Here is a 14656-nt window from a genome sequence, read left to right as displayed (position 1 = left end):
TAAGCCATTTGGGGTAACACTAAACCGTTTGACATTATGGTAAACCGATCAATGTTATGCTAGACCATTGCGGTTCACGATTAACCATTTGCAGATAAAATAAGACATTTCAAACTACTCTGAACCGTTTGTCACATCACTGAACCAATGTACGGTAAGCTGGACCGTTTGCCGTTTCACTGCATATCATGTCAAAGTATGCTGATCCATTCAAGACTTGACTTTGTCATTTTGACAAGGATAGTTACACCGGTGGTCTTTGGCACTGACCAATTCTGTGTTAACTGCGATGATTGCATAAGGTGACTGATCCATTTCATTAAACACTTAACCACTCGTGTTTTCACTGAATCAATTCACCAAGGGTATCTACACAGTTTCTGAATTGTCTAAACCATTTAATGTTTGTTTATGTCATTTCACTAAGGGTGACTTGTCCATTTGTGTTTTAAATACATCTTTTCAAATTCTGATAAACCGTTCTACAAAGGACAATTAAACCATTCCGGTTTATTCTTAACCATTAACTAGGCTTGTATTTTTGGCGGTGACGGCTGCCCATAGCTTCGGCTAACTCAAAGTTGGACGATTTGTCAGATGCAGACATCGATTTTCTTATTGATAATGCAATTTCCTAAAAACACCAAGAAAGCAACTGCTTGGAGAACATCTTAGCCTGCATGACAAGCGTTTCCAGCTGGCGAGGAGCGAACTCTTTTTTCGGCCGCGCGAGAATAGGGCGAGCGCAAACAAAATGGAGGTGGGAGGCCAAAACATTAAAAATCTTCCACGGAAACGCTTGCTACGCAGACTAGGAACATCTTGAAAGGTAAGGTTGCCCATTCCAATTTTTTTTATTCAAGCTAGTTGAGGTGTTTTTGCGTGTTGTCAAGTGGTTTCAATGCAGTGTTCTCTGTGCAGTGTACGTATTCAATTTGAATAATTAAAATGTTAATGTGGCTCGTGAATTATCGGGATTTTCCTGTACTCATCACTAACAATGAACTCTAAGTTTTTCAAAGCCTCGTGAGGTATTGAAATTCCTCGTTCATTGTTAGTGAACTCGTGCAGGTAAATCCCGATAATTCACTCGCTGAGTGCATTAACCTGTAGATGTTACAGTTGTAATTACTATCGGATGAGATATTTTCTGTTGAACGTGCGCTGTTGTCAGAAACGACTTATCATAAGTTAAGTGAAGTGCGATTGTCAGGGTGAGTGTAGTCCTGAGAAGGACTGTGTGGATGACATTCACCAATGTTTCGACTTCCGGAGGGGAAGTCGCCATCAGAGTCGAGGGCTGATGACTCCCGCTCAAGTTGTCTAAACGTCAGTCAGTGACATCCTGAACAGTCCGGAGTAACTGCAGAATACAACGATTTTAGGAACAACTTACTTAAACACATCGCTTCTCTGCGATTGGCCAGATAATAAACGACCTGTCGGTCAAGCCACACGGCACGTTTAAAACCTACAGGAAATCTGAAGGCAACGACAGCGTATGCTAGTAAAGACAGCCGTAAAAAAAAAAAAACAGACAAAACGAGAAGGGAAAAAAAACTCTTTGATGGCTTCTTGTGGCTTTACCGTTGCACTTTGGAACAATGGATTGCTAGAAGAAATAAGGACAGCTACGAAAACAGTTCTCCAAGGAAGAGCGTTGCTTTAATAATAAAGCACTTTATTAATAACCAGTAGAATTCGCTTGCTTATAAAATTTGGCTTGAAATCAATAAGTTAACAAGCTCTCTCTATTTACTATCCCTTTGTTCATCACAAATAACGTATCAAGCACGTTGAAACGACACATTCAAGAAAAGTATGGCACAATTGCGTTGACATGGATACAGCATACTGCCTGTAGTCTGGGAAGCGATTCGCGGGCTCAAGAGTCCTGTATATCTTACATCAGGGAGCTTCAAGCAACGACGACGGCAACGAGAACGTCACAGATTTTGCATATTTAGTTCGCAAAACAATAGCTTTGCACACCCTGCACGTGCGTATTTCAATTTCGTCCATTTTTTTGCTGTCGTCTTCGAAACAACAACGTGAAATAGCCAAATTTGAGGTTTTATGAAGAACGTCAGCACATGAGGATAAATTTTCATTTTATTCCCCTAAATTAAGCGTTGTTCCGACCAGTGTCATTTTTGAAGAACTACCACACCTTTGTCGCATTAAAAAGGATGAAACAGTCACGAAGTGATTACAATAACGTGAATTTATATTTTGGGATGACGTTCTCGTTGCCGTCGCCGTTGTCGTTGCTTAAAAGGGAGCTTGCGAAACGAGGACGACGACGGCTACGAGGACTTCATTTAAAAATACAAGTTCGCGTTATTCATATCACTACGAAACTATTTCATGTCGTTTTGCGTTAAAAATGTGTAGTTACTGTCGAGGAATTAAACTGGTATGAGTGGTTTGGAAGCGTAGAGAGAAAACTGAAAATTCATCGTCATGTGCTAACGTCCTCCACAGAACCTTGAATTTGGTCATTTCACGTCGTCATTTAGGAGATGACGGCAAAGAAATGTACACAAATGTAAAACGCACGTGCAGAGCGTGCAGAGTCATTGTTTTTGCTCACTAAAGCTATTGTTTTGTAGCGTCGTCGTTGCCGTCGGCGTCGTCGTTTCGTAAGCTCCCTAAAATCCCAATTGAATGGTGACCAAAGGCCTGGCCGGGGTTGTTCGAAGCATGGTTAGCGCTAACCAGCGGTTAAATACCATGGAAACCTATAGAGCGTTTTGACGTGACGTCACGGCGGCAATGTTAGTGTACCCAACTAATCCTCTGGGAATTGCGCTCTACTTTCTTTTGTTTCGGTGGAAAAAACAAGGTTACTGATCACGCGAGTGAAAACACCCTATACGTTTTGATTCCTCTTAACCAACGCTTAGCCCTAATCAGGCTTCGAGCAATCGGCCCCTGGACAATAAAACCCAGCGGAGAATTCGTTGCTTTGGCGACTGTACATTCAGCAACGGATTGTTTACTCCGAACTTTCGCTATTCAAATCAGTCGGAAATCTGGACTAACGTAAAAAAATTATCTCAATTCCATCGTCCTTTACAGACAGCGTCCAGGTAAAGAACAAGTTAGCGATTTAAGGATAGAGGCGACCAGCAACTTCCATTGATAAAACATTCGTTACTTACAGAGTAAGAAACGGCATCGTTCGGGTAAGTGTGACGTACCGGTAGATTCCCCGCGCGTTATTCAGGTTACTTTAAAATTTGACCCCAGTGGAATCTCCAGCTCCAGGAGAAATTCAAGACCAGCGGCCGTGGATACGACGAAAACCATTTCTCCTGGTCATGGCTGGCTGAAATTTTTGGCAGTTTAATCTGCGAAGTGTTCATCACTGCTTCATAAATCCTATTGTCAATTCTCGTCGTTGGAGAATAAATAATCACATTTTTCTATACAAGTTTGTATGAAGAAGATAAAGTACATCTGGCTCGACATCTCCAAACGTGTAAAATCCGGGCGAATGATTGTCGGGAACAAAACCAAAGACAAATTTCGTGATTCCATCTTGTTCTCGTCGGAATATTCAGTGATACTGGAATTGAAAACAAAAAGAACAAGTTGTCATTGCTTAGTTTACGAGTCACTTCAAAGTGAAAGAATTGTTCATAAGCCATGCAAATTCAAGGCTATGCGCTAAGTAACCTAGTCTTTGCATGAAAGTACTGCACTGCACGTGTGAGCACGTTTGTCAGAATCTGCAGAAAGTTGCTGTGACTTCTACTCCCGAGGATTAGAAGCCGTTTTAAACCGTGGAATTTTCGGACCTTGTCGTGCGATAGTTACTGGAACAGATGGGAAATCATTGTCCTACAATGCGAAGGAAAAAGAAATTGAGAGACTTCTTCCCGGGTTTTATGGGACTATTTACACTGGGAAACAAAGACCAACCTCTTCTTCGGAATGTTTAAGCCGCGACCTGGCAAAGACACCAGGAAATTCAGTCATTTTTCCAGTAAACTAGTGTGATAAAGCAACCTACCGATTTAGATGAAACATGACACGCTTGAAAACAGCCAAGTTGTGAGGTGGAATGTTGTGAAGGATCTGTTTTAACCGTGCTAGGCGGTCATTGGCATCAACGTGTACTGCAAAACAAGACAGGCAATAATAAGAAATTAATAACAAGAAGTGGCATGCACGCCTGTGTCCATGTATTTCCCTTGAGCGTTGGCGAATATTTTTTTTATCTATTTCGCAAGCTCATTGACTGGCCACAACGCATGTGAGAGGGATAGGGCATGTTGGCGCAGAACTATGCAGGCCTTTTACGCAACCGAGCGCGAAGAAACGAGCTGGGCTGAGCTGAGCTGAACCAGAACATACAAAAATTAGTACACTTACCCATAGCTTCGTGTAACGAGGTCTGATAGGCATTCGGGATAATTGGTTCTGGAAGTAGCTTCAGGAAGGACTTGAACGCGCCTGTCACCGCGTGAACTCCAATCCCCAACTCGGCCAACTCAACTTGAGGATCTGGTATGAGATGATATCATTTGGATTTCAATAACATTTGCTAAGATCTACATTTCCTGCATAATCATAAGCCGGGGCAAAAATATATTTGAAGTAGTATTCACCGTCCTTAACGGTCGACATTTTTCGTGTTCAGGTAGCAAACGGTTTGGCTTCAATCCAGGTTTGACATATATAGCTTTGGTCAGGACCACACTGCTGGCTACGCAGTTATTCAAGTCAACTATCGGAGGGATATAAACTTCAAGCCGAGTGTTTATTTTTAATTTGTTTAGAGCTGCTTTTTGCTCTCTATTCAGTGAATTTTTTGGCATATCTTGAAAAGATTATTAATTTTGAATCGGATAACGTTGCATCATGCTTGGACGACCTACGACAGATGAGCAGAGCAGATTGTTCTGTTTTGTTTGGTTTTCTTTATTTGATTGCTTTTCGTCAACGCTAAACAAAAATGATTCAAACTTGGTTTATCCCGTAACTCGTTTAAGTAAGGCAGTAAGAATAATTATTATATGGCTTGTGTTTGTAGCCGATATAACGCGCGCTCTGATTAGCTAATTGTGACTGAATTGTAGGGTATTATTCTTCCGTAATGCCCACGGGCCGATTACGGGCTTGCAAAAACAAAGCAAAAGGTAATTAAAAAGCCATATAATAAACTACTTACTAACCGAGCTAGCTCGAGCCGTACTGGGGAATATTGGCCCTCGGTCGTTTTTGTACGGACCTCGCTGCGCTCGGTCCGTACTGCCAGGACCTCGGGCCAATATTCCCCAGTACGGCCCTCGCGCTCGGTTAGTAAGAAGTTAATAGGCTGATTTAGCAACAGAACGGGAACGTCAGTGGCGACGGCGCGCGCAGAAAAAACACCAATGGGAATTCAGAATAGAATAGACTCTTCTCTATTCTAAATTCTCATTGGTAGTTTTGCCGCGCGCGACGTCGCCACTGACGTTCCCGTTCTGTTGCTAAATCAGCCTATTAACTTCTTACTAACCGAGCGCGAGGGCTGTACTGGGGAATATTGGCCCTAGGTCGTGCCAGTACGGAAATCAGCCTAATAAACCGGTAGCTCCGCTTTTAGGCTTGGCTAAATCTATATATTCGTCTAAAGCCCGCACTTGAAAATATGTACATTTCTTTCATTGAGTCCTTTCACGGGAACACATGATCCCAACAAATTGACCTGCTCCCAAATGTGTGGCTTCATAGCTCAGTTGATAGAGCACTGCATCGACATCAAAGAGTTCCGGGGTTTCAAATGAAATCCATTGGTATTTTGGAGCCACCTGAATTTTTCAGGTGTCTATAAGAGAGAGACAATTGCTTAAAATTATCCTGATAAGTAAGAGGATCCTTTCTCTCTTTCGTCTATGGCCTGCAATTCAAATATGTACATTTCGTTTAATTTGGAACTGATTGGAACTTACTTTCTTCAACTTTCTGCTCAATGAGGCTAATATCCGCTTGGTTGCCGTTGACTCTGTAAATTCCCTCAACTTGCATTCCTTTAGATAAGGAAAGTAAATCTTAAATTTCAACGGAGTGTCAGAGATCTAAGAGATCACGTGGGTTCTCTGATGTTGAACCCAAGACACCCATCAGAGCGGTTTTCAAACGAGTGTCGTAAAACCAAAACCAAAGTAATTACTTTGGCCAATCAAAAAGGACGGAGACAATCCAGTAAACCAATCAAAAGTCGAAGTAATTACTCGTAGCCGACACAAAGCGCGGGAAAATGTGCACGGGCGAGCTACGATTGGTTTTGGTTTCACTCCTGATTGATTGAAAAAGTGGCGACAAAACTTTGAACAAATCACTGAGTGAAGTAATGCAAAACCAAAGTAATTATCTTATTACTTTCGACACTCAATTGAAAACCGCTCTAACCTAATCGAAGTGAGGAATTAGAAAATGACTGGCATAGTAGGAGATTTCAAAAAAGGCGAAGTCCCTGGGGGGTTACCCCGGAAGACATGGGATTCAAACAGTCATTCAAAGGTTTATTTTTCTCATGAAGTCAACCATAGGTAAAAGGTAAAGTCTTTTTACGAGCCAAGTGGCCCAATACGCTGGAGCTTATCCCCGGCTTCCGTAGCATGACGCGATTAGAAGTATTTCTACTCCCCCCCCCCCCCCTGGATGGGATGCTAGTCTATCGCAGGGTTACCCCCACCATTAAATTCGCCGGTACCCATTTATACACCTGGGTGGAGAGAGGCACCGTGAGAGTAAAGTGTCTTGCCCAAGAACACAACACAACGTCCCCGGCCAGGCCCCCAACCCGGACCACTCGCTTTAGAGTCGAGCACACTAACCATGAGGCCACCCAGCCTCTCAATCATAGTTAGCTTCTTTTGACCCAGATTTGTAGGCAAGTTGTCTCTATGACTTTTCAATGAGACAGATCAACTGCTGTTTGGACGCGTCCTCACGTCCTGATCGGTTTCTTGCCTTTGAGGCAAACGCACTTCCGGATAGTGAACTTTACTTCCGTTGTGAGCATACGTTCCCAAATGCTGACACGCTCAGCTGAAGCTATCTAATCAGTATGTACAAGATTCCCGACAAAACGCGAAACGGAACTCACTAATCGCATGCCGTACCTGAATTCTCCACAAATTCAATGCATTTGTCCACAAAAGCTGGCACGAAGCATCCAGCTTCACAGATGTTTTCGAGCGGTTGAGCAAAGTATGTGAAATTGTTCACTCTCTTCTGCCTGTTTTCGAAAAACTTGTCTATTTTCTCCTTGTCCTTTCTCTTCTTTTTCTCCTCTCGCTTCTGTCGTTTCTCGTCTTCTCGCGATTTTTTCTCCTCCTTTTTCCTCAGCTTCAGAGCTTCACGTTCCTCGCGAGTCGGCTTCTTTCTGGACGATGACCACGGCTAAAAAGAGTACGGAACGACTAATTTAGTGAAGGTTGCACATTTGCGTTAGACCAAAACTGTTTAGGAGAGGAACCGAATTAGAGGGAAGTTAAAACGATTCCCAAGGGACCTTTTTAGCTCTGTTGTCACGTTTTATCGTTATACATCACATGACAGAATTCGTTAGAATAGTTCGTATCAAAGTTTGCCTTTCAAACGCTGGCAGAACAGCAGCCTCCCTGAGACTGCCACAAAGCTGAAAAATGTCCATTAAGGAAAGAAAGCAATTTCCCGACTGGCGAAGCTTTTATGTGAACAAGATAAAACGGTTAGAGGATCAAACTTCCCGCATACCACACTGATGGTTACTGTTTGGTTCGACAGACCCATCGATTTACGGACCGAACGAGCCACCCACCGACCGGCCTATCTATCTACCTACGTATCCACCTTCTGGGTAAAAATGTCGGCCAACAAGGCCAGCCGAGCCGGGAGAAAACTAGCGTAACTCACAGCCGTACGGAGATTTAATAATTCAAGTACATTAGCATATGAATTGTTTTACTACCAGTGACCATTACATTTTGCTCCAAGCATGGACCAAAAGTAGGAAAAAAATTAAAAATAAGAGGAAAAAAGGAAGGACTTGAAATTATGGGGGAAATGGGAGCTCAATCAACACCCTGCGGGCTTAGCGCCGGCTTCATCACTTTATTGTTCTCGTCTATTGTGATAGGGGTCCTTAACTGAGGGCCGCCCTCTTGAAACAACCTGAACTGTAACAGTAACACTTGGTTTGCAAGCAGTGTCATCCTTAACTGTTACTGTTTGGTCGACACTCACCGATTTTTTCAATTTTGATCCGACAGGAGAGTTCGGATCGTCTTCGGTTTCCTGCAACAAATTAAATTCAAATCTGGAATAAGCCTTAAGTGCCCGAGCCTTTCCATCTTCAAAGCAGATTTGATGGTTGAAAGTGGAACTAAAGCTACTGAAAAGTACTTTCGCGAGGTTGTAATGAAATAATACTGTAAACTATATTTAAGTGCATGTCTATAGTCTTCTGGCATACTAATTGACGCTATTGTACACCTAAATCAAATCAGTTTATTTCAAATCAACTGAAATCTAACATTGATTTTGAGGAGAGGGGAAAACTGGAGTACCCGGAGAAATACCTCTCGGAGCAGAGAAGAGAACCAACAAACTCAACCTACATATGACGCCGAGTCTGGGAATGGAACCCGGACAACAATAGGCCACTTCGGAAAATACCATTGTCCATAATACTCTTTGTTTGCCGTTTGCCACCCACCCTCCCCCCCCCCTCCAAATTTTGCATAAGCATTGTTTCCAGTTTCTTTTGGGACTTACAATGGTCCCACGAGAAAACAATGCATATGCAAAATTTGGCGCACAAACATTTAACAGGGAGTATTATGGTATTTCCTAAGTGGCCCATGGTGGAAGGCGAGTGCTCTCATTACTTCTCCATCCCTCCTGCCCTAAAAGGAATTACAACAAAATGCCGTGTGAGGGGACTCGAAAATTGCTCTTACTGCATTGAGTTGAATACTCCAAGGCAAACTACATACCTCCTCAGTCGCAACATCGGATTCTCTATGAGGAATGTCCAAATGATTGGGCTACAAAAATTAAGAGAGAAACGGGTTTTGAAGATGTCACACTTATCACAATCCTGGTTTAAAGAATGCTATTACTCTAGTCACGAATTTACATTGCACAGGAAAAAACACTCGAAAGCGATTGGCTAAGAGCCACGCTGCTTAGCTGTGTCACCGATTCCAAATGCCATCGAATTGATTGACTGATAAATACGAAACGCTACAAACTTCAAATACTTTGTCAACAAAAAAATTACGGAATTTTGCTTCTATTGTGATTGGGCTATAAAAAATTGAGAAGCGAGTTTTAAAGATGACCCTTGGATTGAAGAATGCTACTACTTCAGTTAAGAATGTACATGAAAAAATACCCGACTGCCATGTTGTTCAACTGTATCACCAATGCAAAGAGCCATCAATTTTGATTGATTGATGACTTTTAAACGGCACAAACTCCCCACACACTGACAACAAATTATTTTCTTTACGGATACCTCGTTTTTTTTTTTCTCAAGAATTTAAATAGAAACGATGTCATATCACAAGGCTGAAATCTCTCCAACTCATTCGCTATCAACATCTACAAAAAACTCACCTTGGAATGTCCTTTACTCTTTCCTTTTTCCTTGATGAATTCCAAAGTGGATTCATCTTCCTGGCTTGACGACATGGTCCCGCCTTTTCTTGATTCTTTCTTGGCTGCAAAATTAATTTACACTAAGGTTAGAAATGGGGTAGAAACCTAGCACTTCACATTACACTCCAATCAGTTAAGTCTGTTCCAATATAAGTCCTACACGGCCAACGTTTGCAAAAACGTACTCCTTCCTTGTACTTGTGCATGTTCATTGCCGTGACTTCAACATCTTCAGTTCCCACGGCTTGCTCCCGTCTGACTTTATAGCTCAGTCGGTAGAGCAGCGGTGATCTAACCCGAAGGTCGTGGCTTCAATTCCCACCCTGGTCAGAGTTTTTCTCTGTCCTTGTGTAGGCCCATCTCCATTAGTAGAGCTAACGCTCAAATGGTTCATATGGGGTAGAAACCTTGCACTTCACATTACACTCCAATCAGTTAAGTCTGTAAGAAAAGTGGACTTGAGTTGATACAAGAAATAAATTCACCACTGATGGAAGGAACGGAACGTCAACTTTCCAATTTCCCCATAGGGTCTCGTATTATCTTTAATCAACGCAATTGACAAAACCTAATTTCTGTGCTTCCACCAGTATAATTTCTTCACAAAAACCCAGGTAATTTGATGAACTTTCGCGATAGAAATCTCAAGAACGCGCGGAGAACAGACCGATGTTTCCTCAGATTTAATTCAGTCAAAACTAGCAACAAGTTTGGAAACAGGTGTGGGACCAACTGCTATTAAAATCGTGAAACCCGAAGAAGGTAATATCGCATAACGCTTGTCTATTTGGTAAATACTCAAAGCAAAGGTATTCATTTTTCATTATGCTCTCGCTTTTTGCTTTTACATTCATACCCTTGCTCGTAAACTTCTCGTAAAACAGATAACTCTTTCGCAATAACAATCTGACACAGCCTGAATCACTCGTTTCTCGTGCAAGTTTTATTTATGGGCTTCTCTCGTTGGAAGAATCGTCTCTAGAAAAGCTTTACAGGGTAAGGTTATTTCCCCTTTTCTATCATTTGGTTTCGAACCATGCCTACGAGAAATCCGAAAATATCCAAAATCGTTGACACTTAAATACGTAATACAGATAACAGTAATCTTCTTACGTCATCGCCAGAATGTTGGTAGTTCAAACAAAAGAAGCAAACGGTAAAGCTCTTATTTTTGGCACCAACATGATGGGATTGACGCAACGTGTCAGTCAAGAATATAAGGCAAAGGAGTGACTGAGTGCTTTGACAAAGATATCGGGAAGGCAGGAAAACAGTTTCACTGGTAACTAACTCCAGTTTAATCGATAACTTCACCATCCCCAGCTCCGTTCTCACCTAGGCGCTTTCCGGGGAAAAGCTGTTTCTTGTGCACCTCGGTGGGCACATTTGGCGTCGTAACGTGGCCAGTACGCTGCGTGCTCCGTGAGCGCCGTATACCGTGTTTCTTTTTTTTCTCCTGTCGCTCCTCAACACGAGGCAGGGTCGCCTCGTCACCAGTTCCTTGATCGGAAGTGTTGCTGTCCCCTCTTTTATTTCCTCTTCCGGTTACTGGCCGACCAAAAGTGTCTGAAAACATAGGAGCAAAATCAACTATCTTTAGAACTAAAGAATATCAAAGAAAACTTTCAAACCGTTTTGGTTTTTTTGTCCCTTTCACTTTGAATCGACACAGTTTTGGCATGATGCCCCTCAATTATTTTGAAAAGTAAATTTCTCCTGAAAATTTTCGTCGAATCATCTCTCGTATTATAAAATGCAACAAGCTGATAAAGCCGAATAAGCCACCGTAAAAAATATGTGACGAGCGCTGGCCCTTTGTCAGAGAGGTTATAAATTAAGCGACGAAAATAAGCTTGCGATTCCTCCGTTTCGCATTGATCTGCTTGGTAATTGGCTAAAAATATTGCCCCAAATTTTCAACCAATCAAAGGTCGAAGCAAAACCAATTGCGACTTGGTTGCATGCGTTTTCGCGCGCTTTCCACCAGCTTGCCTTGCTGTATGCGTTATGATTGGTTTAATGGACTGTCCGCGTCTGCTTGGCCAAAGTAGGGACTTAACGATCTTCGACAGCAACGACGACGAAAGCGTCACCTCAAAATATAGCTCTGACCATCGCAAGTCATTCGCGATTATTCCATCTCGTTCACATTGTACAACGTGGACGAAGTATCCTAGAAAAAATCGGGTACCAACGGTTTCTGAGTAAAGATAGAAGATTGTATGCTCAAGATGTCGTCGAAACCTCAAATTTGGCTATTTCACGTCGTTGATACGCCAATAGGGAGCTTACGAAACGAGGCCGACGACGGCAACGAGGACTGGCTTTATTTAAAAATACAAGTTCGCGTTGTTCATATCACTAAGAAACTACTTCGGGTAGTTTCGCGTTAAAAATGTGTAGTAACTGTCGAGGAATTAAACTGGTATGAGTGAGTTGGAAGCGTAGAGAGAGAACTGAAAATTCATCGTCATGTGCTAACGTCCTCCACAGAACCTTGAATTTGGTCATTTCACGTCGTCATTTAGGAGATGACGGCAAAGAAATGTACACAAATGTAAAAGGCACGTGCAGAGCGTGCAGAGCTATTGTTTTTGCTCACTAAACCTATTGTTTTGTAGCGTCGTCGTTGCCGTCGGCGTCGTCCTTTCGCGTAAGCTCCCTACTTACAGCATAAATGTGTGCTAAACTGCGTGCAGCACGTGCAGCACGATTAAGTTTCCTCTTTAGCCAATGATATCATTATTATTCTGTGACGTTGTCGTTGCCGTAGCTACCGTCGTTTCTTAAACTCCCTCGTAATTCCACTGGACTTCGTTCACAGCACTGGGCCCGGTTGTTCAAAAGCCGATTAACCCTAATCCCAGATTAAAAATTAACCAAGAAGTTTATTTCTCTACTCCCAAATCCTTTTCAACGCTGATTTGGAAAAAACTTTACATTAGAAGAAGTAAATCTTGAAAAACAAACATAAGCAAAAGAAACTTTCACCAAAAAGTTGAAGACATGAAACAAAAGTTTAAGCTAATCCTGGATTAAGTTAATCGGCTTTCGAACAACCGGGCCCTGAATCGTAAAGCGAACTCCTCTCCAACTCTTACCTCTGCGAGATAATCTCTCAAGAGTGCTAACATCTTCAGCCGAATGTGCAAGCCTCAATGATCCTTTGGAAGGGAATCGAGTGTGGACCTTTGCCTTCTGGTCTGACGCTTTGGGCTCTTCAATAACAGCAACAGCGATAACGCGAGATCTGTTGCAGACCTTGGGTTTGTTTTTCAACGCGTCTTGAATCTGGGCGTACTCTGGGTCACTGACATCCTACAGAACAGATCCAAATTCAAGTTAAAAACGCTGGCAATGTCTTAAGCGTGCAGGTAAAGGATAGCGAGGATTTATGTTTAGTTGAGGACTGTCAGGTCACGTTTTCATGTATCGGAGTTAAAAGTGTTATGGGGTTGTCATGTTTGTGTCCTTTGAAATCGTTGGTGCATGGTCGAAACGATGCCACGATGTTGTTTTACGAATTACTCGAACAGCTAAACGCGACATTACAAATCAAACTTGGACAAATTACATAAGAATCCGGACAGTCTCGCAAGAAATTCTTTCCTTTCAACAACTGGTTATGTTTGTCCTCCTCGATCCCTCTTCAGTCATCCCCAAAAAGCTCATAGTACCTGACAATACCAACGTATGCACATTCAAAAGTACTGTATCGTATCGAGTATCGTAGCTCTTGTATCGAGCCAACACCGCGGAAACAATTCATACATCGTTATTAGCTAAAGTTTGAGAAAACAAACCTCTTGTTGAGCAAGAGGAGCCTCCACGTTATTCAGATTTGGCTCCGATGAATGGATATCTTGCCGCGTTTCCTGTCTTACACTCATCTTGACCCACAAGTCTTGCCTTGGCTGCAATTTATTATTAAACAGATCGATCTTCTCTCGGACGCGCAACGAGTAGGGATCCTCTGCCGAGACGGGACGAGGTCTCGGTTGCAGGTCGGCCACGGCGGCATAAATGTTCTCTTCCTTCCGGTTGTCATTCTTAAATGTGTTGTATCCTTCGTCGCAATTGCTCCTCAGCGTGTCAGTCCCAGAGTCAGCCGGAGGGAAGTCTTCATCCAAGTTGTATTTCCTCTGTGGGATTGGCGGTGGAAGTTCCAACTTGGCGGGAGGGGTCTCTCGGGCAGATTTTTGCTGCTGAACAAGATTGGCGTTGGCATAAAGAGTGTTTTCAATCAAGTTCACCTCGCTGTCATTCATGGCCAGTTCCTTCGACTTCCTGAAAGAGCGTTTCCGAGAGAGATCCACCTTCGCGTAGAGATCCTCAGTCTTGCTTTCCCTCTTCTGCCAGACCTCGTTATTCGGTACAGTGGTCCCAGGGAGAGCACCGCCCCTTTGCAAGCTTAAAAACAGTGCATTGGGAGTTGATGTGGCATAGGGCACTAGATCGTCGCTTCCTCTCGAGTTTCTTGCTTGGTCTGTATTCTTCACCGCTTCTATAGCACTGTACCCTGGCACAGGCACTTCCTTCTCGTACACAGCATAAGGATTGATGTCGGATTCTTCCGAAGTTTCCTCTAGTTGCTCGTAGTCTTGTTTTGGCAAACTGGGATGTCTGTTAAGACTTCGCCTTCTGTTGATCTCGTCTTCAAAATTTGTTGGTTTCTTACTTGGTGGTTCTGGCAGAGGATCGTGCTTTCGACGGACTGAAACCTGATGCTGCTTTTCAGATTGGCGCAACTGTTGCTCATTGAGAAACTTCTGATAGGCCATCTCACTGTCCCGCTTCTTTTCCCACACGTCATTAAAAAATGCAGCAAATGCTCCAACTGCAAAAAGGAAAAAAAAATTGAAAAAAGTACATGAGATACACATACAACTGAGGACCATATAAGAGCAGCATTGACAAATAGTGTCGAGCGTTACAGTGGGGAAGTGGTTAGCGCACGGAATTCCTGACCATAGGGTCGGCGATTCTGAACCTAGCCCTGCCACTGTGTTGTACC

At 42.8% G+C, this 14656-nt stretch overlaps 1 protein-coding gene across 1 annotated transcript in view; it reads right to left on the bottom strand.

The window, feature by feature from the left end:
* Positions 1 to 1643: 1643 nt before the first annotated feature.
* LOC138004025 (rho GTPase-activating protein 5-like) overlaps positions 1644 to 14656 on the bottom strand; it is a 29635-nt gene continuing 16622 nt past the window's right edge. Inside the window, exons 9-19 of the mRNA XM_068850419.1 lie at positions 13446 to 14479; positions 12744 to 12960; positions 10978 to 11208; positions 9601 to 9704; positions 8976 to 9026; positions 8224 to 8274; positions 7119 to 7398; positions 5943 to 6020; positions 4381 to 4512; positions 4019 to 4124; positions 1644 to 3571 (exon numbers count right to left, since the gene is read on the bottom strand). Of these exons, the coding sequence (XP_068706520.1) occupies positions 3391 to 3571; positions 4019 to 4124; positions 4381 to 4512; positions 5943 to 6020; positions 7119 to 7398; positions 8224 to 8274; positions 8976 to 9026; positions 9601 to 9704; positions 10978 to 11208; positions 12744 to 12960; positions 13446 to 14479 (2465 nt within the window). The 3' untranslated portion in view covers positions 1644 to 3390. The remainder of the gene's footprint in view (positions 3572 to 4018; positions 4125 to 4380; positions 4513 to 5942; positions 6021 to 7118; positions 7399 to 8223; positions 8275 to 8975; positions 9027 to 9600; positions 9705 to 10977; positions 11209 to 12743; positions 12961 to 13445; positions 14480 to 14656) is intronic.

The sequence above is a fragment of the Montipora foliosa genome, chromosome 1 (genome assembly GCF_036669935.1).
Source record: "Montipora foliosa isolate CH-2021 chromosome 1, ASM3666993v2, whole genome shotgun sequence".
In the NCBI taxonomy this organism is placed as follows: domain Eukaryota; kingdom Metazoa; phylum Cnidaria; class Anthozoa; order Scleractinia; family Acroporidae; genus Montipora; species Montipora foliosa.
Note: the sequence above shows the minus strand (reverse complement) of the source record. Positions and strands in the feature narration are given on the sequence as shown.